General features: G+C 41.0%; 1 protein-coding gene across 1 annotated transcript; it reads right to left on the reverse strand.

Annotated features, from left to right (window-relative positions):
* Window positions 1-6,445: 6,445 nt before the first annotated feature.
* Window positions 6,446-26,481, reverse strand: rtn2a (reticulon 2a). The gene is made up of 7 exons (XM_037678183.1): window positions 26,469-26,481; window positions 21,342-21,549; window positions 15,813-15,951; window positions 10,299-10,368; window positions 10,156-10,202; window positions 10,009-10,067; window positions 6,446-6,876 (listed from the first exon to the last, which is right to left on the reverse strand). Exons 1-7 carry the CDS (start codon window positions 26,479-26,481, stop codon window positions 6,801-6,803), a joined length of 612 nt encoding a protein of 203 aa, XP_037534111.1. The 3' UTR covers window positions 6,446-6,800.
* Window positions 26,482-26,916: the final 435 nt, after the last annotated feature.

Here is a 26,916-nt window from a genome sequence, read left to right on the forward strand (position 1 = left end):
TATTTTCTTCAGACCAGGGGTCTGCAACCTGCGGCTCTGGGGCCGCATGCAGCTCTTTGGTCCCGCTGCAGTGGTTCTTTTGAAGTTCAGCGTTTTATTTTTTTGTAAATGAATAAAAACTTTTTTTTTTCTGTTTACATGAATCTAGTCTTTTCTTTTGACTTAAAATGTACAAATCAAGGTTTCTTTGTCATTTATTGTCAAAAATATCAATAAATGTTTACAGTTATTGGATATTTTTTGTTTTATAACGTCGCCCCTAAAATTAGCAGAACACTAGCTAAAAGCTAATAAGTATAAGGCTAGCTAAAAACTAAAAATGAGAAGAACACTAGACTCACTAAACGCTAAAGGAAGCAAAACACTAGCTAACAGTAACAAAACATTAGCTGAAAGTTGTGAAACACTAGCTAAAAAGGCAAAAAGTTATTGCCAAAAGTAACCAAACACTGGCTAAAATAGAGCTCAACATTAGCCAGAAACTAAAAGTTGCTAAATGGCAGCTACAATAGCTAGCAAATATAAAAAAATAATTAAAAAAAAGCTAGCAGAACAATAACTAAAATTAGTTTTAAAAATACCTAAAAGGGAGCAAAAACACTATATAAAAGCTAACCAAAATAAAGTTCTAGCTCAAAGCTAAAACCCTGGCAAAATTGAGCAAAAGCTACATGTTAACAAAGCACTAGCTAAATTATAGCTAAATGTTCAAAACTTATAGCTAGAGCAGAAAGGGGCTATCTAAAAGTAGAAGACTAGTTTAAAGCTGGGGGGGGGGGGTGTACGCCACAAACACTGTTTATAGTGGGAGTGGTGTGCTGCTGACCTCAACTCAAATGTTGTGGGTCGGTGGGCAGAATACTTTGAAGACCTCCTCAATCCCACCGGCACGTCTTCCACTGAGGAAGCGGAGCCTGGGGACTCTGGGTCGGGCTCTCAAATCTCTGGTGCTGAGGTTGAGGTGGTTAAAAAGCTCCTCAGTGGCAGGGCCCCAGGGGTGGATGAGATTCGCCCGGAGTTCCTTAAGGCTCTGGATGTTGTAGGGTTGTGTTGGCTTACGCGACTCTGCAATATTGCGTGGACTTCGGGGGAAGTTCCCCTGGATTGGCGGATTGAGGTGGTGGTCCTCCTATTCAAAAAGGGGGACCGTAGAGTGTGTTCCAACTATAGGGGAATCACGCTCTTAAGCCTCCCTGGTAAGGTCTATTCGGGGGTTCTGGAGAGGAGGGTCCGTCGGATAGTCGAACCTCAGATTCAGGAGGAGCAGTGCGGTTTTCATCCTGGCCGTGGAACACTGGACCAGCTCTACACTAAATCAGGTCTCTCTTGTAAATGAGTCCTCGAGGCTCAATGGGATTTACCTGTATAAATAAAGGTTGATTGATACACTCTCAGCAGGGTCCTGGAGGGTGCGTGGGAGTTTGCCCAACCAGTCTACATGTGCTTTGTGGACTTGGAGAAGGTGTTCGACCACGTCTCTCGGGGAACCCTGTGGGGGGTACTCTGGGAGTATGGGGTACCGGGCCCTTTGATACGGGCTGTTAGGTCCCTGTATGACCGGTGTCAGAGCCTGGTCCACATCGCCGGCAGTAAGTCGGGCTTGTTCCCGGTGAGAGTTGGACTCCGCCAAGGTTGCCCTTTGTCACCGATTCTGTTCATAACTTTTATGGACAGAATTTCTAGGCGCAGCCAAGGTGTTGAGGGGATCCGTTTTGGTGGCCTTAGGATCGCGTCTCTGCTTTTTGCAGATGTTGTGGTCTTATTGGCTTCATCAGATCGTGAGCTACAGCTTTCGCTGGAGCGGTTCGCAGCCGAATGCGATGCGGCTGGGATGAAGATCAGTTCCTCCAAATCCGAGGCCATGGTCTTGAGCCGGAAAAGGGTAGAGTGCCCTCTCCGGGTCAGGGAGGAGGTCCTGCCCCAAGTGGAGGAGTTCAAGTATCTTGGGGTCTTGTTCACGAATGAGGGAAAAATGGAGTGTGAGATCGATAGGCAGATAGGTGCAGCGTCTGCAGTGAAGCAGGCGCTGTACAGGTCTGTCGTGGTGAAGAGAGAGCTGAGTCAAAAGGTGAAGCTCTCAATTTACCGATCGATCTACGTTCCTACCCTCATCTATGGTCATGAGCTTTGGGTTGTGACCAAAAGAACGAGATCTCGGATACAAGCGGCCGAAATGAGTTTTCTCTGCAGGATGTCTGGGCTCTCCCTCCGAGATAGGGTGAGAAGCTCGATCATCCGGGAGTAGAGTACTACTCAGAGTAGAGCCGCTGCTTCTCCACGTCGAGAGGAGCCAGTTGAGGTGGCTCAGGCATCTGGTTAGGATGCCTTCCTGGTGAGGTGTTCCGAACACGTCCCACCAGGAGGAGGCCCAGAGGAAGACCCAGGACACGCTGGAGGGACTATGTTTCTTGGCTGGCCTGGGAACGCCTCGGGATTCCCCCGGAAGAGCTGGCCCAAGTGGCTGGGGAGAGGGAAGTCTGGGCCTCCCTACTTAGGCTGCTACCCCCGCGAACCGACTCCGGATAAGCGGAAGAAAACGGATGGATGGATGGTTTAAAGCTAAAAGCAGCAGACCATTAGCTAAAACAAAAACTGCATTAGAAGCTAAAAATAAAAGTATTAACTGAAGCAGATTTCAAAGAAACGTTTTGAAGCATTTGAAAGGACCTCAACAGATTTCTATGGAGACATTTCTAAATAAATATTTTCAAAAGTAAAAAAAAAACACCCACCATCTAAAAGAGCTGAACGTTTTGATGTATTAACAGCTAAAGTAACACTTTAGCTGTTAATACATCAAAACGTAGTGATTGATTGATTGATTGAATGGAAAAAATATATAGAAGTAACTAGATTGCAAAATCATACTGAGAATATTAAACAGGAAACTAATATTGCAATAATATTGATTAATGCCGATTCATCCATGTAATCCCTTTGGTTGAATGTAGTTATAAGGTCAGTGCGTTTGAGCTCCTGAAGACAAGTCTGGACTTGTCTTCTCTGAAAGCTTGAGGTTAATTTTCAACATGTTGAACTCACTCTGACCCACTTTAAACGGAGCTGACGGGTTAGAGTCACAACCTAAAATTAGTCAAGACAACTAAGTGCATGATCTAGAGATGAATGAAAATGTCAACGTGACTTTTTTCTTTAGGCCTTTCAAAAAAAAAAAAACAACTTTCAGTTCACTTTTCAAAAACTTGACCTCTGCCGCCACCTAGTGGCCAAAGCAGCAATGACCTTTTGACAAGTCAACTATTTTTAAAACAGCAGCTGTTATCAAAGTGCTAGACAATGAGTAAAATTAATGAAAAAAAACAAAAAACAGTAATGATACTGAAAATTAAAAGCATTAAATAGAAAACATAAAAACAGAACAAATACTAAATCAATTCACACTGTGTGAAATGCCATAAACAAGTTTTAAAGTCATTGAATTGATAATAGGATGTAAAAGGCTGACATGATTCTAAAAAAAACACGTTCCTGTGTGGATGGCACCTCAAAGCTCAATGTTACGGTAACTGTTCAGAAATTTAGAAAAGTCCTGCAAAATCTCAAGTCAGTGAATTCATTATAACTCATCAAAATCAACGTTTACAAGTAAAAATGAGAGAATAGATGAGCTGGTGACTCGGTGGTCTGTCTGCATGCGAGAGATCATGGGATGATTTGTTCCTTGAACTGTAGCGTTTCAGTCCATGTTTCTGGATGCAGAGGTGGATTACTCCGTTCATCATGACGACTTAGTTTAACGAGATGTTTCCAAAAGTCGTGCAGATCCAGGAATGTTTTTTTATCTTCTAAACCAACAAGTTTGAAGTACTGTCTACATGTAAAAAAAAAAAAAAAAACATTCATCACACCATAAATTTGTTTAGTTTTTTATTGTTTTTCTCCACCACCCAAGGTTAAATAGCTGCTTTCCAGAATATAAAATAATTGGTGTAGCACTGTAAAGCATATCACTGTTGATTTTAAAACCACCAAAAGTCACCTTCGTGTTTGGATTTACAACCGTATGTCCAAAAGTATTCAAATATAAATAAAAACAGAGCAAGATGCAAACCTTTTCAACCCTGTTAACCATTAAAAAAAAAAAAAAACTTAAAGCCAACAAAATAAAATGCTCAAATTAAAAGAACTGGTTTTAGAAAACATGAGGCTCATTTTAAAATTTGTTGGGAAAACAGATGCATAAAGAAATGAAAGCCTTCAAGTCAATAAAAACACTAACAAGGCAAAATAAAAATAAACCTCAAAATTTAGATAATTTTTGAAACGACAGACCTGAACTGTCCAGTTTATCCATCCGTCATCGCTGTGTGATGATGGAACATGGTGCTGCCGTGGAGTCCCTGTTTTCACAGAAACACTTGCTTATTTCAGCAAGATATTCACAACTCCACGTGTTCAAAGAATAACTCAGCTCTTTTCAAGTGGGGTTCAGTAGAGGGGTTGTGAACAGGTATCATCATACCTGCTGCAGACAGTTCTTTGACTTTTGGAGAAATATTTAGTTCAGATTGGGTTGATGAGCTAATGGCTAGTCTGAGCGGAGCCAAGTAAAATGTGGGTTACTGTCGTCCTAATGCAACTTCATCCTCAAAAAGTTTTAGAGCGCTTCTTGTGAATGCCATTTTATAAAAACCTTTATTTTGTTGGTAATTTTGCATTAGTTATTTGTTATGGCGTTCCTGCAAGAAGTCCCTCGTGAAATACTTATTCCTACAAAGTCATCCTACCTGCACTGTTATATTCTACCGTTGTTGTTTACCATATTTTTTTTTGGACCTTGTAAATATATTTCTTTTTCACTTTTTTAGGATTTTATTTTGTACCCTTAATGAATGCTTTAGTATTTCTTGTTTTTAGCGAGTCAAATCGGTTCTTCTCATCCTAATAATATCATTGCATTGTTAACCTGCATACGACAAATAAACACAACATTACAATGATGCTCTGATAGTGCTACAGCTAGGTGCTGCCGCAGCTATTTACACTTGCAAATGACCATTGAGATCTAGGTAAAAATTAGGGTCAAGCATAAATGAAAGCAATTTAAAGAATTATATCGTGTTGAGGATGGAGTCAAGACTGAAGCCTTGTGGGTCATTTTGACCCCATAGGTAGCAGGAGGGTTAAAGCTACAAGCAATTTGCTTTGGTCTATTATTTATACAATTAAAAATAATAATTTTCCATTTATTTATTATTATTACTACTTGGACTAGTTATTAGCCCATCAATCTGGTCAGAATTAAACTGCTTCTCCAAGCTGAGGCCATTCAAAGAACTGCCTACAACAGGTAAGATACCATTTATTATCTTTTAACAGAACCCAGCTTCTAAAGATCTGAACTATAGTGATGAACTCATCCCTCAGATCTGTCACGTGTACAAATGTTTTGACATAAAAACCAACCTTTTGAGCAGTTGAAGAGAGGGACAGATTGTGTTTCTACACTGCACCAACTGGTTTCAGATGTTCCTTACTGCGTACAGAGTACAAATGATGCAACTTTCAACAAATATATTGCTAAAATCCCTCTCAAAGTACGTATATACACTATTTAAATAAAGATTTGGAGTCTAAAGTAGTTTCTTTAGTACTTAACAGCAGGTCATGAAACATGGAAATCACTGTACTGGTTTTATTTTACATTTTCAAAGCCAGCCAACATGTTGAGTTGAATTTCCCCACCACAGCGTGACCCAGTTCAAACTACCTTGAGTACACTTCCATTCATGGTACAGTAAATATGGTAAAAAAAAAAAAAAAAGTCACGAAGACATTCAAGACGACATGTTTTGGTTTTTGGCTGACATGCCATCAAGTTGCATGGATCATACCTGCCAACGCATCTAGGCTTCTCCTCTGGGTTACCATGGCAACAAAAGTTTTAAAGCATCGACTAATAAAAGCATAGTATCCTGAATCGTTTTATTATTCCTGAAGCCGATTCGCTTGCAGTTCTGTGAAACACTGTTCTCCGGGAAACGATGGTCCGGCGGGTTTAAGAGGTGGTTCTTCGAATCAAATCCTGCAGTTCTAAAAAAGGCACCTGCTGCGTCTCACGGCTTCACGCTTCGTCCACAGCTGGAGGAGAGCTCATGAGGAGCACTGAGATGATCTGTGTGAAGACGTTCCTTCACTTATGGTCCGTTTGCCCATCTGAAGACGGATGTCTTTCCTCTTAATGATCTGCTGAACAATCGCAGTTTATCTTTGACGATTGTTTATGAGGGGAAAGCATCAGGTGATTGTGAAAAGAATAGAAAATGCGTGAACGAAAGTTAAGCTGTGGTAAAAATAAAAAATAAAAGATGGTGGAAAACGGCATCAATTCAGAGCTTTTCTTCAGGAACATCTCACACAAACAGCTGTGTTCGTTTCATCGTCGTCAGTTTTATACGGTCGTGACAAAAAGCGACCCCTTTTTTTTTTCCATCCTCTCCGCCGTTGTCTGGGAGACGAGTTTACTCTCGTGGTCTTGGAACCACATTTGGACTACAGCTCTTACTACAGATGTTTTAACACATATTTAAAAACTCTTTCCAAAAAACGGTGTTCCCTTCTGACATCAGCACCAAGAGTTTCAATCAGGACTCCTCTGACTCGTATAAATCCATCACCTTCGGCTTAAATACAGTTAGAGTGTACAGTACCATGCATCCTCCTCCTCGTTGCTCTTTTAAATCACTTCTTTTTAGTTCTCTGGTCTCTGGAGCACCACCCTCTGAGGACAGGCTGCTGAGTCAGTCTGTAGTTTCTCTAAAGTTGTTTTCCACAAGCATTTACTGGGCTTTAGGTTTGGCGCCACCTGGAGTTGTATCGGGAGGAGGACCGCCGCCCTGGACAAGTCTTCGCAGACTGAGGAAGACAGAGATTGGGTCAGTACCAGTACTGCATTAAGAAGCTCTTACGTGCCCTTCTGTGAACAGGAGAGCCTCCTGTTCCATCATGATTAATGCCACTACCAACTCTGAAGTCACACACTGTAAATCCAGACATGGTTGTTTTATTTTGATGGGTTTAAGTTTTTTTGATAAGCGGTGAAACTAAATACAAACACTCAACTCATACTTCTATATCAGATTTTATGGTTTTTATACCCATCAGCAAATGGTGGTGAAGTTTCTCAACAGCACCTTTTAATTTGGGGTACTGCGTTTGTTTCTGCTTTTATTGTTTATTTTGAAAGGATAATAAAGTGGAAACTATGGTCACAGGTGAGCGTATTCTTGTTTTTAAAAATGGACACCAGCACACTTCTCCATTCCTCTGGCATTTTCTCACTCTTCAGAAAATCTTTGTCAAAAACCTTCCCGTCATCTCTCCTAGATATTTTCATACCTGCACTGGTAAGTCGTCAGGTCCTACTGCCTTCCCCTTAAGCTGTTTCAAAGTGTTCCAAATTAATCCTGGAGTAATCTTTCCCGTTCCTGGTCCATAGTTTCTAAGACCTCTTCTCTTCCTTTCATACATTAGCTTCTCAGACCCTTTCCAAAAAATTAGAATATCATGGAAAAATTGTTTAACTTCCATAATTCCATTCAAAACGTTAATCTTTAACAGATGATAGATTCAGGGCCCACAATTTAAACGATTTCAAGTATTTATCTTTTTATTTTTACATAATTTGGGCTTCTAGCTCATGAAACCCAGAAAAACAGGATTTCAAAAAATTAGAATAACGTGAAGACATCAGCCCACACTACTCAGTTTATGCAGGAAAAAAAAGAAATTAGGATCACAACAAATCAGTCAAAATATGGTATTTTCAAAACGATATGTCAATCTTCAATACTTGGTTGGGAATCCCTTTGCCTTAATCACTGCCTCGATGCGACGTGGCATTGACTGGGAGTTATGGAAACCCAGATTTCCTTGATGTTTTCTGTCAGCTCTTCTTTGTTGTTGGGTCTGGTGCCCCTCATGTTCCTCTTGAGAATACCTCATAGACTCTCAATGGGGTTTAGGTCCGGCGAGTTGGCTGGCCAGTCAAGCACTGTGGCATGGACATCAAACCAGGTTTTGGTGTTTCTGGCGGCATGGGCAGGGGCCAGGTCCTGCTGGAAGATGAAATCTGCATCTCCATACAGATCCTCAGCAGAAGAAATTATGAAGTCCTCTAAAACATTCTGGTAGACTGTTGCGGTGACCTTGGATTTAAGAAAGCACAGTTTATCAACACCTGCACCCCAAATCATGACCGACTGGATATTTCACACTGGACCTCAAGCAGTATGGGTTCTGTTCCTCACCCTTCTTCCTCCAAACCCTTGGACCTTGATTTCTGAATGAAAGACAACTTTACTTTCATCGGAAAAGAGGACCGAGGAACCCGACAGTTGTAGTCCATCTCCCGGATGCGTGTGTATGTAGTGGTTTTTGAAGCTGTGACTCCCGCCTCATTCCACTCTTTCTGGATCTCTGCCAGATTCTGGAATCTTCTCTGTTTGATAATCTGCTGAAGCCCACAGTCATCTCTTTTGCTGGTGCATCTTCTCCTGCCACATTTTGCCCTTCAACTAGACTTTCCATTGATATGCTTGGACACAGCACTCTGTGAACAGCCAGCCTCTTAGCTATGAACTTTTGCAGCTTACCCATCCTATGAAGGGAATCAGTGATGGTCTTCTGGCCAGTCATGTCTGCAGTCTTCCACTTATTGAACTGAACTGAGACAATTGAACCAAACTCAAGCAATTTAATGACACCTGGGGAAACCTGTGCAGGAGCTTTGAGTTTAGTAGATGATTAGTGTGCGTCAGTCAGTTTAAAACTTTCATGCCCTGCAAAATTTGGGCTGATTTCTCCACCATATTCTAATTTTTTGAAATCTCATTTTTGTGGGTTTCATGAGCTGGAAGCCCAAATTATGTAAAAATAAGCAAATACTTGAAATCGTTAAAATTTTGGGCCCTGAATCTATCATCTATTAAAGATTAACTTTTTGAATTAAATTATGGAAGTTAAAACAACTTTCCCATGATATTCTAATTTTTTGGAAAGGGTCTGTACTCCTTCCATCTTTCCATCACGCTCTCCTCACTTGGTAGAACATCACCATTCCAGTCTTTAACAAGCCTAACCTGCTGCACATCCTTTCCAGCCTGATCCCTCTGTCAGTGCCAGACACAAGTCCATAATGATTCATCTGACTGGTAAAACTAAAAAGGAATATAAAAATACATAATTCCCAATGAATTTGGAGTGTTTTTGCTGCAAATGTAGATCTATATTAGAGGTTTCTTTTCACTGCATGTGTTCAATAACGGGAATCGTTGAAACATTAATTAAAATGCCTTAGAAAATTTACAGTTAATTGATTTCAAGAAAAAGTTGATGCAAAAACACAATTGGGGAAGATTTCAACAGCAGTGTTTTCAGCCTTCGTCAGTGAGTTCACCACCACCTGCTGTTCAATAGTTTATAAGTAATGAGAATACAATCTGAAAATGCCTGCAGAAGGTTTTATGAATGACAGAATAAAAAAGGACCTTTGGATTACCCAAAGTGGAGTTTAAGGTTGTACTTTATACACTTTCTTCAATGTTAACGTCCTAACGAATTGTTTTGATGATGGTAATTAAGTTAGACAAAGAAAATAAAGGATTTTTTTTATCTGAAACTTTATCAAACAGGAACTATTCAGTGCCAGTTTCCACCTCAACCTGTCTGAGCCCTGAATCACAACTGGATGGGATTTTATGAAGAACTGAAAGAACATCTTTTCAGAGTAGTGCCTGTATAATTTCACTCTGCTCCTGAAAGTCATTCTTGATTTAATTGATTGTCAGTGTTGCTAAATCTACGTAATCATTTATTTTAAGGAGAATTCAATTAACCCAACTAGACCTCTGAGTTAATGTAAGTTAACTGTTGCCATCAGTTTTGAAGCTGATCATTAGACCAGTATTCACAATGAAACACAAATATCTGATGTTCCCTCAGTAAGAAAAACAACCACATAAAACCAAAAGATGGTGCTACACTCACAAGTCCTTCGTGTTGTCAACATGGGCCTGGAGTTTTGCAAAGAAGCCGTCCACCTCCTCCTGCAATGCCACATTCAGGACAAAACAAAAGCAGTTGCTGTAGCAAGATTGAAGAGATAGTTTATGTAGCAGTGTCAAGGATTCTTACCTGATGTTGTTTATAGAAAAGTGGCAAAGAAAAGACAGCGATCACAACTGGAGAGAGGAAGATCGAGAAGAAGAGCAGGTATTGTGTGAACCAGAGTGCAAGTTGTTAAAACATTTTATCTGTTGGTGTAATCTGTTCCTTACAGATGATGATGAGAGTAAGGCCATTGCACAGGTCTCCCAGGTACGTCACGAGGTACATCAGAAACAGCAACTAGGACAGACAAAATACAGACTGGGTAAAAAAAACAAAGAAATCAACTGCAGGAAGTTAGTTGAAGGTTAAAAAGGAACAAGCAGAAGTCAAGATAATCATAAAGCGATGCTTAGTGTTGCTTAGAGCAAAGGCTGTCCAATCCTGGTCATCAAGGACCACTATCCTGCACGTTTTAGATGTTTCTTTGCTCCAGCACACCTGGTTGGAATCAATGTGTGATTAACAGGCTTCTACAGAACACAACGAGGTGATTCAACCATTGATCAGGTGCGTTTGAGCGGGAAAACGAGTAAAACATGCAGGATAGTGGCCCTTGAGGACCAGGACTGGACAACCCTGCTGAGCACAGCAGATTGAGTGTCACTGTGAAGACATTCCAGCTCCCAGATATCGGACACCTCTGTCTCAGACTGAAAAAAAAGACTCTTGCCTATGGTTCAGGTTTCTGCACATACTGACCAGGTCAGAGTTCAAACTAGGAGGACTGGGAGGACTGACAGCTCACACTGATTTACATTTACTATATCTGTGTCTGCTGCTAATACCTCAAATACTTCTGTTATATTAACATTTAAATGAGGATGATATAAAATATAAATACACAAAACAATTATGGTAGTGGGCGATCATGTAACTGTGTGTTTGTATTCATGTACATCCAACCATCCATCATTTTTATCTGCTTCTTCCCTTTTTGGGGTCACGGGGGTCACTTGTGCTCATATCCAGCAGTCACTATGTGAAAGGCGGGGGACACCCTGCACAGGTCTCCTGTCCATCACAGGGACACAGAGACAAACAACCATTCACTCTCTCACTCACACCTAGGGACAATTTAGAGTTATCAATCAGCCTAACATGCATGTTTTTGGTCTGTGGGAGGAAACGAGTACCTGGAGGAAACCCACGCATGCACGGAGAGAACATGCAAACTCCACCCCGAGACGTCCATGGCTGGGATTTGATCCAGCAACCTTCTCGCTGAGAGGTGGCGGCTCTACCAACAGCACCCTTGTGCTCGTCTGTTAGCAAAATATCTCACAAACCAGTGAATAGGTTTTGATAAAGCTCTGAGAAAGGAACTCTTTCATGTTCACCTACAACTGATTAACTGCTGAAGTCAACTTAATTCAAAATGGTCGCCACATCTAATAAACAAAAATTGGTCCTTCAAAAAAAAAAGCATTCAAGAAATGCTAGTTTCAAGAGCTGATGTTTAGCTGTAGCATTTACTAACAGAAAGGCAGGAAATGCACTACATGCTACAATAAATCACATACGATTTAGTACAAATATAGAAACTAAAGGAAAAATGTGATGTCTGTGGCATTTAACAGCTGTAACCTTTGTAAAAAAAAACAAAACAAACAAAAAAAAACAACAGCTGAGGACTGAGGAATCAGAACAGTTGAACTGGCATTAAACAACTAAAGTGTGAATGAAAACAGATTTAAGTGATAAGTTATAAAATTAGACGACTAGAACAACTATTCAGGTGATTGGAAGTTTCAGTCAGTAGAGAAAAATACGAGACTGGTAATAATGCTGCGTTGTACTTCACACCGCTCTGTTAAGGGTTTATGGAAAAATGCAACAAAGCATCAGCCAATCAAACTGTTAGGATGCCACCAGTTTGTAAGAATTACCTTTATCATTAATAGATTACCACATACGGCATATTATACGGCTGTTGACAAACTATTATAATCTATAGCAATGGTCTAGACAAGCAAAAACCTTGTTTAAACTTTGACCTTGATTTGTGTCCTTTACCTTGGAACTGAGGTGATGAAAAGTGTAAGCAAAACTACATCTAGTGGTTATGCATGTGTATGAATTTTTATTAAATTACAAACCGGATTCCAAAAAAGTTGGGACACTAAACAAATTGTGAATAAAAACTGAATGCAATGATGTGGAGATGGCAAATGTCAATATTTTATTCGTAATATAACATAGATGACAGATCAAAAGTTTAATCTGAGTAAATGTAACATTTTAAAGGAAAAATATGTTGATTCAAAATTTCACAGTGTCAACAAATCCCCAAAAAGTTGGGGCAAGTAGCAATAAGTGGCTGGAAAAAGGAAATTGAGCATATAACGAACAGCTGGAAGACCAGTTAACACTAATTAGGTCAATTGACAACATGATTGGGTATAAAAAGAGCTTCTCAGAGTGTCAGTGTCTCTCAGAAGCCAAGATGATAAGAGGATCACCAATTCCACCATTGTTGCACAGAAAGATAGTGCAGCAATACCAGAATGGTGTTACCCAGTGTAAAATAGCAAAGACTTTTAAGTTATCATCATCAACCGTGCATAACATCATCAAAAGATTCAGAGAATCTGGAACAATCACTGTGCGTAAGGGTCAAGGCCGTAAAACTCTACTGGATGCTCGTGATCTCCGGGCCCTTAAACATCACTGCACCTCAAACAGGAATGCCACTGTCAAGGAAATAACAGAATGGGCTCAGGAATACTTCCAGAAAGCATTGTCAGTGAACACAATCCACCGTGCCATCTGCCGTTGCCAGATGAAACTCTACAGTGCAAAGAGGAAGCCATTTCTAAGCAAGCTCCACAAGCTCAGACATTTGCACTGGGCCAGGGGTCATTTAAAATGGAGTGTGGCAAAATGGAAGACTGTTCTGAGGTCAGATGAGTCACGATTTGAAGTTCTTTATGGAACACTGGGATGCCATGTCATCCGGACCAGAGAGGACAAGGATAGCCCAAGTTGTTATCAACGCTCCGTTCAAAAGCCTGCATCACTGATGGTATGGGGTTGCATGAGCGCTTGTGGCAGGGGCAGCTTGCATGTCTGGAAAGGCACCATTAATGCAGAGAACTATGTTCAGGTTCTAGAACAACATGCGCCCATCTAGACGTCATCTCTTTCAGGGAAGACCCTGCATTTTTCAACACGATAATGCCAGACCACATTCTGCAGCAATCACAACATCATGGCTACGTAGGAGAAGGATCCGGGTACTGAAATGGCCAGCCTGCAGTCCAGATCTTTCACCTATAGAGAACATTTGGCGCATCATAAAGAGGAAGGTGCGACAAAGAAGGCCCAAGACGATTGAACAGTTAGAGGCCTGTATTAGACATGAATGGGAGGGCATTCCTATTTCTAAACTTGAGAAACTGGTCTCCTATGTCCCCAGACATCTGTTGAGTGTTGTAAGAAGAAGGGGGGATGCCACACAGTGGTAAAAATGGACTTGTCCCAACTTTTTGGGGATTTGTTGACGCCATGAAATTTGGAAACAACAGATTCTTCCCTTAAAATGATTCATTCTCTCAGTTTAAACTTTTGATCTGTGATTTGTGTTCTATTCTGAATAAAATATTAGATGTTGGCACCTCCACATCATTGCATTCAGTTTTTATTCACAATTTGTTTAGTGTCCCAACTTTTATGGAATCCGGTTTGTATTTTGAGTAGATCAGAAGTTATGGTTGAGAGAAAAGAAAGTTTACAGATGGGCAGACAGAGACTATTCTATAATACTATATGTCTGCATTTCAACAGGAGTATAAAATTACAACACTAACAGATTTATTCAGGATTGATACAAACATAATGTTTTGTCATTTGTAGTATAAAGTGGCATAAAAAGAAGATGAATGAACAAGACAGATATGAAGAGCAAAGTCACATTTTAATACCCTAAAGAGAATTTAGGTTTATTGTAATTTATAAAGGCCAGATCCTTTTCTAAATAATCAGTAAATGTATATGAACTGACAGCTGCTGTCTTTTAAGAAAATTTCACACTTGAAAAAAGCTGGCATATGAAAACTCCAGGGGGCTGAAAGGGTAGACTGAGGAACATTACAGATGATGGGAGAAAAATTAAGAGGAAGCAGAGACAAACATGTTCATAGTTTATCTGCTTCAGTGTCTCTTTCCTGCGGGGTCCCGCAAGGCTCGATTCTTGGACCCCTTCTGTTTTCATTGTATCTGCTCCCCTATCCTGAGGAAACATAGTCTTCATTTCATTGCTATGCTGATGATTGTGAGATGCATCTGCCCTTAAATCCAAATAGTTCATGCACAGTTCACCCTCTGTTAAAATGTCTAGACGTTAAGTCATGGATGGCTTCAAAGTTTTTACGTTTCAACGATCAGAAAACTGAAGTCATTGTGTTTAGCCCTAGCTCTACCACTGTCTCTGTTCCTGTTAACTTTGACTCTCTTCAGCCATATCTTAAGCGCTCTGTTACAAATCTCGGGATGGTTTTAGACTCAGAGCTCAAGTTTAAAAACAACAGACAAACTCTGTTCTACAAAAAAAAGCTTCTTCCAATTAAGACAGATAGCTAAGCTTAAGTCTGTGTTGACCAGATCTGACCTTGAAAAATATAGTCCATGCATTTGTTACAACTTGACAGACTACTGTAACACACTTTATATTGGGGTCAGTCAGGTGTCCCTTTCATGTCTCCAGTTCATCCAGAATGCTGCAGCTTGGCTGTTAACTGGAACTCATGGGTTCCTCACAGTTCCAGGAACTCATCTTAAGTGCAGAGGTGACAGGGCCTTCTCTGTAGCAGGACCAAGACTCTGGAACGAGTTACCTCTGCTTGTCAGACAGGCCCCCACCCTCTCGGTTTTCAAGTCCCGTTTAAAAACTCACTACTATTCAGTAGCATTCAACACCAGAGGATCTGTGTTTTGAACCTGTACGCTCCACACTGGTTTGTCGTCATTGTCTGTATCGTTTTTATGTCTATATTTCTGATTTACTTCATTTTGTATTTTGCTTTGTGTGTTACCTGTTGTTCTGTTTGTACAGCACTTTGGTTGGCCTTGTCGCTGTTTTAAGTGCTCTATAAATAAAATGGTATGGTATGGTATGAACATATTTCACCAGTTTTGTTCTCTCTTCACTGGCTCCTTGTACATGTCAGAATTGGTTTTAAAATTCTCCGGTTGACCTTTGAGTGCATAAATGGCCTTGCACCCTCATACCTCTCTGACCTACTTCAACCATTTGTTCCTTCTTGGGAACTGAGATCATCTGACCAGCTGTTTTTGGTTGTACCAAAAACTATGTTGAAGCTCAGAGGAGATCGGGCTTTTTCAGTCATTGACCCTAAACTCTGGAACAATCTGCCCTTCAACATTAGACAGGCCACTTCACTCCCTGCTTTTGAATCTCCCCTAAAAACTCACGTGTTTTCACTGACATTTAACATAGTATGATTTGATTTACTATTTGATTGTTTCTCATTGTTTTTGTGTTTTATGTTTTTAGTTTTGATGCTTTTAATTACATCTTGTTATTATTTTTTTCTTTAATTACTGACTTGATCTTATTAAGCACTTTCGTAACAGCTGCCGTTTTAAATGTGCTTTATAAAAATTTTTGACTTGACTTTATGATATAATATCACAAACACAACAGGTCAAGTAGGACATCTTACCTTAAGAGATTCAAAAAGGTTTCCTACAAAAATGAGTCTCTTCAGAGATTCAGCAGCAGACAGAGTCAGGACGATGGCTTTCTGCATGAACAGGTCTGCCTGCTCTCCACTGAAGCTGACGTCCCGCCCCAAGTATGACCTGATGGAAGACGAAGCACCATCAGTATCAGACCAGAATAAAAAATAAAAAAAACATGTTTGTGTAGAAACGTACCTCTGCAGGCTCATTGACTTATTTAAAGAAAAAGGGAACGTCGAAGCCTCCAACGCACTGGCAATGTTCTAAAAATGTATTTTCTGACATCTAAAGTACATTTCTGAAGCAATAAACCTTTAGATTCAGTTGGTTCATGAGGTGTGAATTAAAAGAAACCAGCACTTTATTCTAAATGCAGTGTCTTGGCTTAATGATGTGCTTTCAACTTTTTCATAGCCTCCCTTAATGACTATTTAAATGTAGATTTTTCTATGCTTATTATTTTTACAAATATATTTTAAAGCATTTTTCTTTATTAGTAATCAAATGCCTAACACTCATGTAAGCTACAGTTAGCTTACCTCGGACGTGAGCAGTTTGTCTGTTTTAGGCTTGAAAAGTTTAAAACTTCTATTACAGTTTAAATATTTTGCTAATTAGTAGCAGTCAAAATCTTCAACTTCTTAATGTTTTGTTAGGTTTTAAAGAAACAGGTCTCACAAACGAGTGAGCCAACTACAGGGACTGAAGACTCGCATCCAATCTGGAGAAACCAGAGTTTACGAGAGGTTTCCTTTAAGACCACAAATTACAGAGCAGGCTGTGAGCAAAATATTAGCTTTTTAAAATTTTAAATAAAGACTGGTGAGGAGATTGTTGACAAACCTTTAGCCACACTGGGGCGGTTGTGGCTGAGTGGTTAGAGCGGTCGTCCTCCAATGCAAGAGTTGGGGGTTCGAATCCACCAGCAGTCACATGCCAAAGTGTCCATGGGCAAGACAATGAACCCCTCATAGCCTCTGATGTGTGTCCCATTGGTGTATGAATGTGATAAAGCTCTGATTAGTCTCTTTAGAATGATTTGTTCAATTAGCTTTGTAGAGATCTAGTAGAGTGCTGTATGAATGGGTAAATGAGGACACAGATTGTAGTGTAAAGCACTTTGAGTATCTCAGTAAGACAGAAAGGCGCTATATAAGTACAGACCATTTACTTTTGTCAAAATGACCTTTTCACTAAACAAGCAACAAACAATGTCCCCCGTCACTGAAGAATTTGAATAATAAATGTTTTTAGTTTTCGAGATGAGAGTTTTTCTAGACTGGATTTGAACTGTGAAAGCAAGTAAACCTGAATGTTTTTGGTGCAACATATTCAAATGAAGTAGGAGTTATGTTGTGTACAATATCAGGAAGTTTTTTATTTTCCTTGTGGAGGCGACGCAGAGTGACGAATTCTGGCAAGTGGAGGGAGCAATTTTATTCTCCACCAGGCACAATGGTGGAGCCAGGGGGTGGCCAATGGTGGCCTTGGCCACTATAGATTCATCTTCAGCCACCCCAATCATTTGGAACTATAATTTAAAGAAATATAAAAAACTAGAAAGCATAGTTTCCTCAAATGACAAAAAGTGGTCGGTTTACATACACGAACCATAATGGTGGTGGCCATCTTGGATTTCAACGTGGCAACTAAATTTTCAAAAGGAACATTTCTTAAGCCTAGATGTAGCTACACACTAAAAAGGAAGTTTGCAACTACCTTACTTTTCAAGTTATCCAGCTCACAAAGTTTACATATAAATGGTGGTGGCCATCTTGAATTTTGATGTGGCAACCCAATTTTTGAAAGGAACCTTTCTTACACCAAGATGTAGCCACAAACCAAAAAGAAAGTCGGTATCTCACTTATTTTTCAAGTTATGCTCACAATATTCACAGATGGAGGATATTTCCAATTCCTCATTTTTGCTCCATGGACAATAAACTGCAGGAAAAAGCCAAAGGAAACATACATTTAAGTTCAATCTGAACACACTCAGAGGCATCCTAACTTTTTTTACAGACAGGAAACTGGGCTGAACCAGTCAGCTAAAGCACCTATAAGCTTTCTTGCTGGGATCATTTGCATAGTAAAGCTGAGACATTACTGTGCAACAAACAGGTTTTCCATTTTAAAGCTTATAAAAGCCATCCTGCTGCTGTTTTCTGGAAACTACCATTCATCTGAAATGTCTTCTAATTTCTGTTGCTAAACTTTAAAGAAGTGCAAAGTTTATACATTTTTGTCTTTGTCATGGCCACATTTTTCATCTGCTCAGCAAAGTGCACTAAGCTGCTCCTTCCTGCTGCAGTTTTACCTCTTGTTTGATAAATAGACTGTACTTTTATAGCACCTTTCTATCTAATCAAGATACTCAAAATGTTTTACAACACAATCTGTGTCCTCATTTACCTCCACACACTCATACAGCACTCTACTACATCTCTGCAAAGCTAATTTGTAGAGACTAATCATTGCTTTAGATCACATTCATACACCGATGGGACACACATCGGTGGCAATGAGGGGTTCGGTGTCTTGCACATGGACACTGATGGAATCGAACCCCCAACTCTCCCATTGGAGGACGACTGCTCTAACCAGTCAGCTACAGCCGCCCCAAAAGTTGGTGAAGTAGCAGAAAAAGAACAACAAACAGAGAAGCTGCTAAAACATATTAAACATTAAATAAATACACAAATTACCATTATTAGCTGTGATGGCAGTAAAAAGAATAATGGTAATAAAAGAACTGAATAGTGCAAGTATATTTAACAAAAGACGGGTGACATTATCAGTGTCTGTAGTTTGTACTGCTACAGTATCTTCCTTTATTGTTAAATTAGAGTCTGAACTAACAGTCCCTTGAAACTATTCAGTATCCTGCTGAATCTGGAACAAAGGCTTTGATGCCTTTTCCAACATGGAAGGAGTGAGATCAGACCATAGGCAGGGTGGTGGGGGTTCTTTAAAATATTGTTAGACCTGCAAACACAGCATTGGTAAAAAAAATCTACAGCAGTGAGCACCAAATATTAACAGTCCTGCTTAACTGGTGTTTCTCCAGAGTTTTGCAATTGCAAAACCAGGAGGTGAGGCTGTACGTTAGCACAAACTCCACTCCACAGATCCTCTGTAAATAGTGACAAGACGGGGTGCAGGTAGACCTGCCTTTTTCAGGTGCCAGAGGGAGTGAAACCAGTGGTGGCCTTTTTAATAATAGCTGTGGTGTTGACAACAAAGATCAGATGGACCCCAAGGAATCTGATGTGGATGACACTTCCTAACACAGCCAGAGGTAAATGATGCTGATTAATAACCCTCCTAAAGTCAACCACCATCTCCCTTGGGAAGGGAAAGCAAGTCAAGATTGTCATCATTGTACAGGTCCTTCTCAAAAAATTAGCATATTGTGATAAAGGTCATTATTTTCCATAATGTAATGATAAAAATGAAACTTTCATATATTTCAGATTCATTGCACACCAACTGAAATATTTCAGGTCTTTAATTGTTTTAATACTGATGATTATGGCATACAGCTCATGAAAACCCAAAATGCCTGTCCCAAAAAATTAGCATATTTCATCCCACCAATGAAAGACAAGTGTTTTTAATACAAAAAACGCCAACCTTCAAATAATCATGTTCAGTTATGCACTCAATACTTGGTCGGGAATCCTTTTGCATGAATGACTGCTTCAATGCGGCGTGGCATGGAGGCAATCAGCCTGTGGCACTGCTGAGGTGTTATGGAGGCCCAGGATGCTTCGATAGCGGCCTTAAGCTCATCCAGAGTGTTGGGTCTTGCGTCTCTCAACTTTCTCTTCACAATATCCCACAGGTTCTCTATGGGGTTCAGGTCAGGAGAGTTGGCAGACCAATTGAGCACAGTAATACCATGGTCAGTAAACCATTTACCAGTGGTTTTGGCACTGTGAGCAGGTGCCAGGTCGTGCTGAAAAATGAAATCTTCATCTCCATAAAGATTTTCAGCAGATGGAAGCATGAAGTGCTCCAAAATCTCCTGATAGCTAGCTGCATTGACCCTGCGCTTGATAAAACACAGTGGACCAACACCAGCAGCTGACATGGCACCCCAGACCATCACTGACTGTGAGTGCTTCACACTGGACTTCTGGCATTTTGGCATTTCCTTCTCCCCAGTCTTCCTCCAGACTCTGGCACCTTGATTTCTGAATGACATGCAAAATTTGCTTTCATCCGAAAAAAGTACTTTGGACCACTGAGCAACAGTCCAGTGCTGCTTCTCTGTAGCCCAGGTCAGGCGCTTCTGCCGCTGTTTCTGGTTCAAAAGTGGCTTGATCTGGGGAATGCAGCACCTGTAGCCCATTTCCTGCACACGCCTGTGTACGGTGGCTCTGGATGTTTCTACTCCAGACTCAGTCCACTGCTTCCGCTGGTCCCCCAAGGTCTGGAATCGGCCCTTCTCCACAATCCTCCTCAGGGTGCGGTCACCTCTTCTCGCTGTGCAGCGTTTTCTGCCACACTTTTCCCTTCCCACAGACTTCCCACTGAGGTGCCTTGATACAGCACTCTGGGAACAGCCTATTGGTTCAGCAATTTCTTTCTGTGTCTTGCCCTCTTGCTTGAGTGTGTCAATGATGGCCTTCTGGACAGCAGTCAGGTCGGCAGTCTTACCCATGATTGCGGTTTTGAGTAATGAACAAGGCTGGGAGTTTTGAAAAGTCTCAGGAATCTTTTGCAGGTGTTTAGAGTTACGTCGTTGATTCAGATGGTTAGGTTAATAGCTTGTTTAGAGAACCTTTTCATGATATACTAATTTTTTGGGACAGGCATTTTGGGTTTTCATGAGCTGTATGCCATAATCATCAGTATTAAAACAATTAAAGACCTGAAATATTTCAGTAGGTGTGCAATGAATCTTAAATATAGGAAAGTTTCATTTTTATCATTACATTATGGAAAATAATGACCTTTATCACAATATGCTAATTTTTTGAGAAGGACCTGTATGTTCCCATACAATGGCAAAATTGGTTATCTGCATTTAACCCATTACAGCTGGGATATACCCAGGTTGGAGCAGTGGGCAGCTATGTAAGAGACCAGGGAGCAAATGGGGATTAGGTGTCTTGCTCAGAGACACCACGGCATGTGGGAATGGCTGGGAATTGAACCATGACTTTCTGGTCCCAGGTCGGCTGCCCTGCCTCTACCCCATCTCAGCCCCCCAGATATTGGTGGTAAGGCTATAAGGCTATGCCAACTAATTCAAATTATCATTAGGAAGCCTCCAAAATATGACCCCCCCCCACCCCCCCCACTGTGTTCAATCATAGCTCAAGTTCATTACAGAAAAACTGACCAGAAAGAAGTATAAATAAATAAACAAAAGAATGAATGCCTGGTTTCCTTATTATCCGACTGTATGGTTGTTTTATTATGTGCACAGCACTTTGGTCCTGTGGGTGTTTAAAGTTCTCTATAAATAACACTGGTATGGTATTAAAATAAAAGTGTCATACTTGAAGGGATGCTCTCCGTCCCCCCAGCCGAGGATGTAGAGGAAGTAGTAATAGATGCGCACTGAGATGGTGAAGCACATGAAGGCCAGGGAGACTGTGGAGACGACGGTAATAATGCTGAGCTGGAACAGGGACAGTAAACCCACCACTAACCCAGTGAGCACCATGCCGGTTCGCTCCATGTCCTTCCAGTAGATCAGGTCTATCGCTGAAAGAAAAGTAGGTGGAGGGAAATTTAAAATATATAATAAAATTAACAGAAGTGTAGCTGTCATTTGACCATAAGTTTTGAGTAGAATGATAAGAATGTACAATTTTATAGGTACTTTGAAACAGTTTGGGGTGGAAGTTGTTTTCATTGTGTAGGTTCCTTGGAAATGTTTCAAACCAAATACAAAAGTTAAAGATTGTGAGTCTCTGCACACCCTACAGTAACAAACGACTGCAGTAATGTCACATTAACTCCTCAGCCCATCACTAAAGAGCTGTTTGTGAAGGAAGAGTGATGTAAACATTCACCATTTCTGACAATGGGATACGATGAGGAAGAAAGTCCAGAGACATGAAACAAAAAGGGGGTACTTTCCATCGTCAAACAAGAGCGATCACACTGCAGCTACAACATGTCAGGCTCAAGCCTCGACTAAATATAGCCCTCAGATCAGAGAGAAGCGAGTAAGTTGAGCAGAATTTAAACAGCCCATCACAGCACCTGCTGTCAGATGTCAGACTGTCATTTCTCCTCTTTGTCACTCAGCAACAGCTGCCGTGGAGACGGCAGCATTCTCAGAGGCCTGTTTTACAATGATGAACAGCTTTATTATTTAACCACAGCTTTCTGTTTATTGGTCGGTCTATGTTCCTACCCTCACCTGTGGTCACAAACCTTTGGTAGTGACCAAAAGACTGAGATACAAGTAGTTGAAATGAGTTTTCTCCACCGAGTACCTGAAATCTCCCTTAGGGACTGAGTGAGAAGTTTAGTTATCTGGGACAGACTTTGAGTAAAGCTGCTGCACATCCACATCGAGTGCAGCCACTTGAGGTGGAACTGGTATCTGGTAAGGATGCCCCCTGGATGCCTCCCTAGGGATGTTTTCTAGACATGTTAAACTGAGGGGGAGACCCCAGGGAAGACCAAGGACATGCTGGAGAGACCGTCTCTTGCCTGACCTGGGGAATGCCTTGGAGTTCTCCCAGAAGTGGCTGTGGAAAGAGATGACTGCACCTCCCTGATCAAGCTGCTGTCCCCTGAATCAAGCTTAAGATAATGGTTGGATGGATGGAAGTCAGACAGATTAGGTCTAAACATTCAAAGTAATGTTGTTGTGTTATGTAATCCCAGAGTGTGCTATATGACACAGATGCAGCTCTTTGTGCTTTTCTTTCAGTAAAACATTGAGATTTAGCTCTACACAGAACCACAGACAGCAGCTCAGGTTTTTATAAGCATCCCTGTACCCGATTACTACCCTCAGAGACCCTGAATACACCTTTCCATACACACTTTCTGCAACACATGGACACAGGTGACAAATTTAACTTAATAATGGAGGACAAGATGGTGGCGGTGATGTGGTCTAGCATAGGCTCCCACCAGTGCTGCCTGAAAACTGCCTTACATGAAGATATTCTCGCTACCTTTGTATTGGATGCTCCAGTATTCGACATTGTTGTTTGATTGACTTGGCAAAGCTGTAGAATGGCGACAAAATTGAAGAAATACAAGTATACGAGTTCCGTGGCCACAGGGCCCGACACCGCCTCGGGCCACGATACTTCTAAAGCCAGGGACTCAGCTCTGCCCCCTCCAGATCCCAGAAAGACGGGCATATCAGCCCTGAATTCGAACATTCTGGCTTCAATAAAGCAGAAATTTCAGCAGTGATTAAATCTGAAATTAAAGCTGCCCTCGCAAAGACTCTCGCCTTTATTAAGGGTGAGGTTCAAGCAGTGAGAGTGGAGGCGGCTAACAGCATCACGGCATTCAGAGCAGAAATTGACCAGGCGAGACTTAGTGTTAAAGATGTTGAAGATGGACTGTCCACCTGATTGGATGAAGTTGCGACTCTGCGCAGTACCATGACAGATCTGAAGGACGAGATAAATGGGCTGAAAAAGAAATGAGGATGTGGAGGGCATATGAGAAGGTGCAATGTGAGGATCCTTGGAGTCCCGGAGACACTGATATCAAGCTCCACCACAGCAGTTGCCAATATGCACCCTGAGGTGCTGCAGCTGGACAAGACGCTGCTGATCGCCCACTCGCACCGGACGCCGGGCGGGAAGAAGTCAGGTAATAAGCTGAGAGTTATTGTAGCTAAATTGCACTACAACCAAGACTGCGCGGAAATATTACAGCATGTGTGCAGTCGCAGCCCGCTTTGCTTCAACGAATCCCTCATCATCATCATCACAGCAGACTATGCAGCAGGAGTGGCCAAGGCTCACACGGCCTTCACAGAGGTGAAGAGGCTTCTTTGTGGCTGGCGAGACGTTCGCTATGGGCTACTTTTTCCTGCGCGGCTTCGAATCATTCACGGTGGTGTGGAGAAGGAGTTTGTGGACCCAGATAAATCCATGGTGTATATGTCACAAAGAATATCATCTCAGTAACCTGTGGCGAGGACGGGAAAAAACGGTAGGGCTAGTTAGATTGGCCTACATCAATTGCTTATTTGTCCCACTTCATATTTTGTTATATTTTTGAATGTCATGCCTTGTTCCAGGGGGGGGGCAATTTTTTTCAGGTTTATGTTTGACCAAATATTTGGCTGTTTGGACCTTTGATGGGGGACATGGGCACCGGCGATCCCTGTGACCCAAAATGGAAGAAGCAGGTAAAAGATAATGGATGGATGGACCTTTGATGAGGCTATGGCTTCCATTTTATTTATATTGAAAGGTGACTGTATGGGTATCAGCACTCTGGATTGAGATATTCACTGTGTTACTTGCCATTTATTTTTTTCTCCATATGTGGGCAGGCAGGAGCCCAGGCAATTAGAGCTGTGTTCCTCAACACAAGCACATATATGTGTGGATTTTTCGTTGAGAGTTCTTGTTCTCTCCATGTTCATGTAGGAGAGAGGGGTGGGTTCATTACTTGATCAGTTTGTCTGGGAGATTTTTTTCGGTCATGTATTGGCTTGTGATAATTTGCATGTAAATAAAATATTATTGTTCAATTATGACTAATTTTAAGGATGATGGTCACTTTAATGGCTGTCCAGTTAACTGTGTAAGCTGGAATGTAAAATCCCTTAATGGACCAGTGAAATTTGGAAAATTATGTCAAAACTGAAACATCTTAACACTGATATTGCGTTTTTTTACAAGAGACCCATGTGTGTGATGCAGACAGTGTAAGTTTTGGTTAAAAATGGTCCGGTCAGGTGTTTGAATCTAATTTTCAATCCAAGTCAAGAGGGGGCAGCCATCATGTTTGGCAAGCAGGTACAATTTACAGCCTCGAGTATACATACTGACACTGCTGGGCGGTATGTTATAGTGGTAGGGAAGGTATACACACTCCCAGTGATTTCAGTATATGCACCAAACTGGGATGACGTCACATTTTTTAAGAATCAGAACCAGAATAAGCTTTATCATCATTGTACCGGGATACAGTGAAATTATGTTAATAACCTCTTTTCAAACAGACCGAATATATCAACATACAACCACCGTCCTCTCCCCCACCAACTCGGCTGAGGCAGCCATGGCTTTGATGTTTTGAACCACTTTAGCCATGGCTGCCTCAGACGAGTCGGCGGGGGAGAGGGCAGACTCCAGAAACCATCTTATCACCATCAAATAGGTTGGTGCACTATGCGAGTGTGCTACTTATAAGACTGAGTTTGTTGTGGCTCCTCGGACTGATGAAGTCTTTTGGATGAAAGACGAAACGTTTCAACCAAAAAAAAAAAAACGTTCATAGGACCTGATTTAACTTTGTTGTATTTTTTACCTGGATTATTGAGCATGAACTTTGATGTTCCCACAATGTGTTGCGCTCCATGTGTTAGAGACTATGCTAAGGCACTAACACATCAAATTTGAGCTCAAAATCTGTAAAAATGGCTGGGTCATAGGTGGTTTTCTTTTTCCTATGGTCAGTTGGCTGTGGTGGCCATCTTGAAGTGAGTTGATTCTAAAAGGTAATCAGTTGTAGAGGTCCATCCAGTGATTACTTTCTGAGAGCTTCATTAAAAATAAATTCAGTGGTGCATAAGATATTTTGCCAACAGACAGAGTTGATCCCAATTGTTAATGGCAAAGTTTTAAACACATTTCCTGTGCAATCGGTTGGTGTTCAAAATGTATGTTAGGGATTAGTCTCAGCTACTACCTCACCAAGGTTTAGGTAATTATCTGTAAACCTGAGCCATTTTAGTGTTTGCTAAGGTTGCTGTGTTATGGCAGCCATATTACATTTACGGTGGTTGACTTCAAAAATGTATCTCGTTGTTGACTACTTCCTGAAAGATTAATTCAAATCCATCCACACACTCAGATAAAAGCATTGTGCTGCCTTTGCGTTTAGGTAAAATTAATGATGATGTGGCTTGTTTGACCTCACTCGACCTTACAGCTCATTAGCATGAACAAAATGTCACAGAAATGACTCTGCACACACCATCTGTTCAGCTCAAAGTGGGAATTTTAAAACATGGAAGAAGCCAGCTGGACTGCTACACCCCATAACAGCAGCACTGTTTGAACTCATTTAAATGGCAGATCATAATTTGAAGCCGCCGCTTCAAAAATTTTAATACAAATACAGATTCTACCCACTTGTTGGAGCAGCCATGAGTTTAAAGTCCAACAGCGCTGCAGCTGCCGTCTTCATAGGCTCGGTTTGTGAGCTGATCAGTGAGGCCCGTCCTCTTACAAAAGGACTTCCCCATGTCAAAGTGACAACACTGAAGATTGCGCCACAAACAATGAAAAATGGTTTTGATCTATCCACATTTAAATCTGTTGCTTTCTGTTACCTTTTCTCCTGCTTAGTTTGATCTTCGATCAAACAAATCTTTCAAAGGGGGTTCGTTGTCACTTCAGCTCAAAAATGAAAACACCCACTCTAGAACTGAACAAATGCAGTTTGACTCAAACAGGCCTCACCTTTACTGGTCATTTTGGTTGCTGTTCTTGTATCCCTGCACCCTCTGGCCCTCTCTGCCTCCCAGCCGGACTCCCCTCACCACTTTGAGCTGTTTTTGGATCAGCAGGCTGAAGCCCCAACAGCCCAAAATAATCGTGTCCACAGCACCTCCCACCGCTCCTTAAGACTACCAGGGTTTCACACTCAAAGGGACAATCATATATAAGACATTGTTTATAAACACAATATTTTGTTGGTTTTAGTAAAATTCCACAATTTTATTTAAAGGATTTTTGGTAATATTTTATTGTCTCTGACACCTAAAAAAATGAGCTGATGTTTTTGTTGTAAAATACTGGTTTCAAAAAAATAGCTAAAGTTTTTAATTTTTTTTAATTTATCAGTACTTTCCATCCATCCATCCATCCATCCATCCATCCATCCATCCATATTTTCGATTCACGGGGG

Source organism: Nematolebias whitei, chromosome 6, assembly GCF_014905685.2.
Source record: "Nematolebias whitei isolate Nwh7 chromosome 6, NemWhi1, whole genome shotgun sequence".
Lineage (NCBI taxonomy): Eukaryota > Metazoa > Chordata > Actinopteri > Cyprinodontiformes > Rivulidae > Nematolebias > Nematolebias whitei.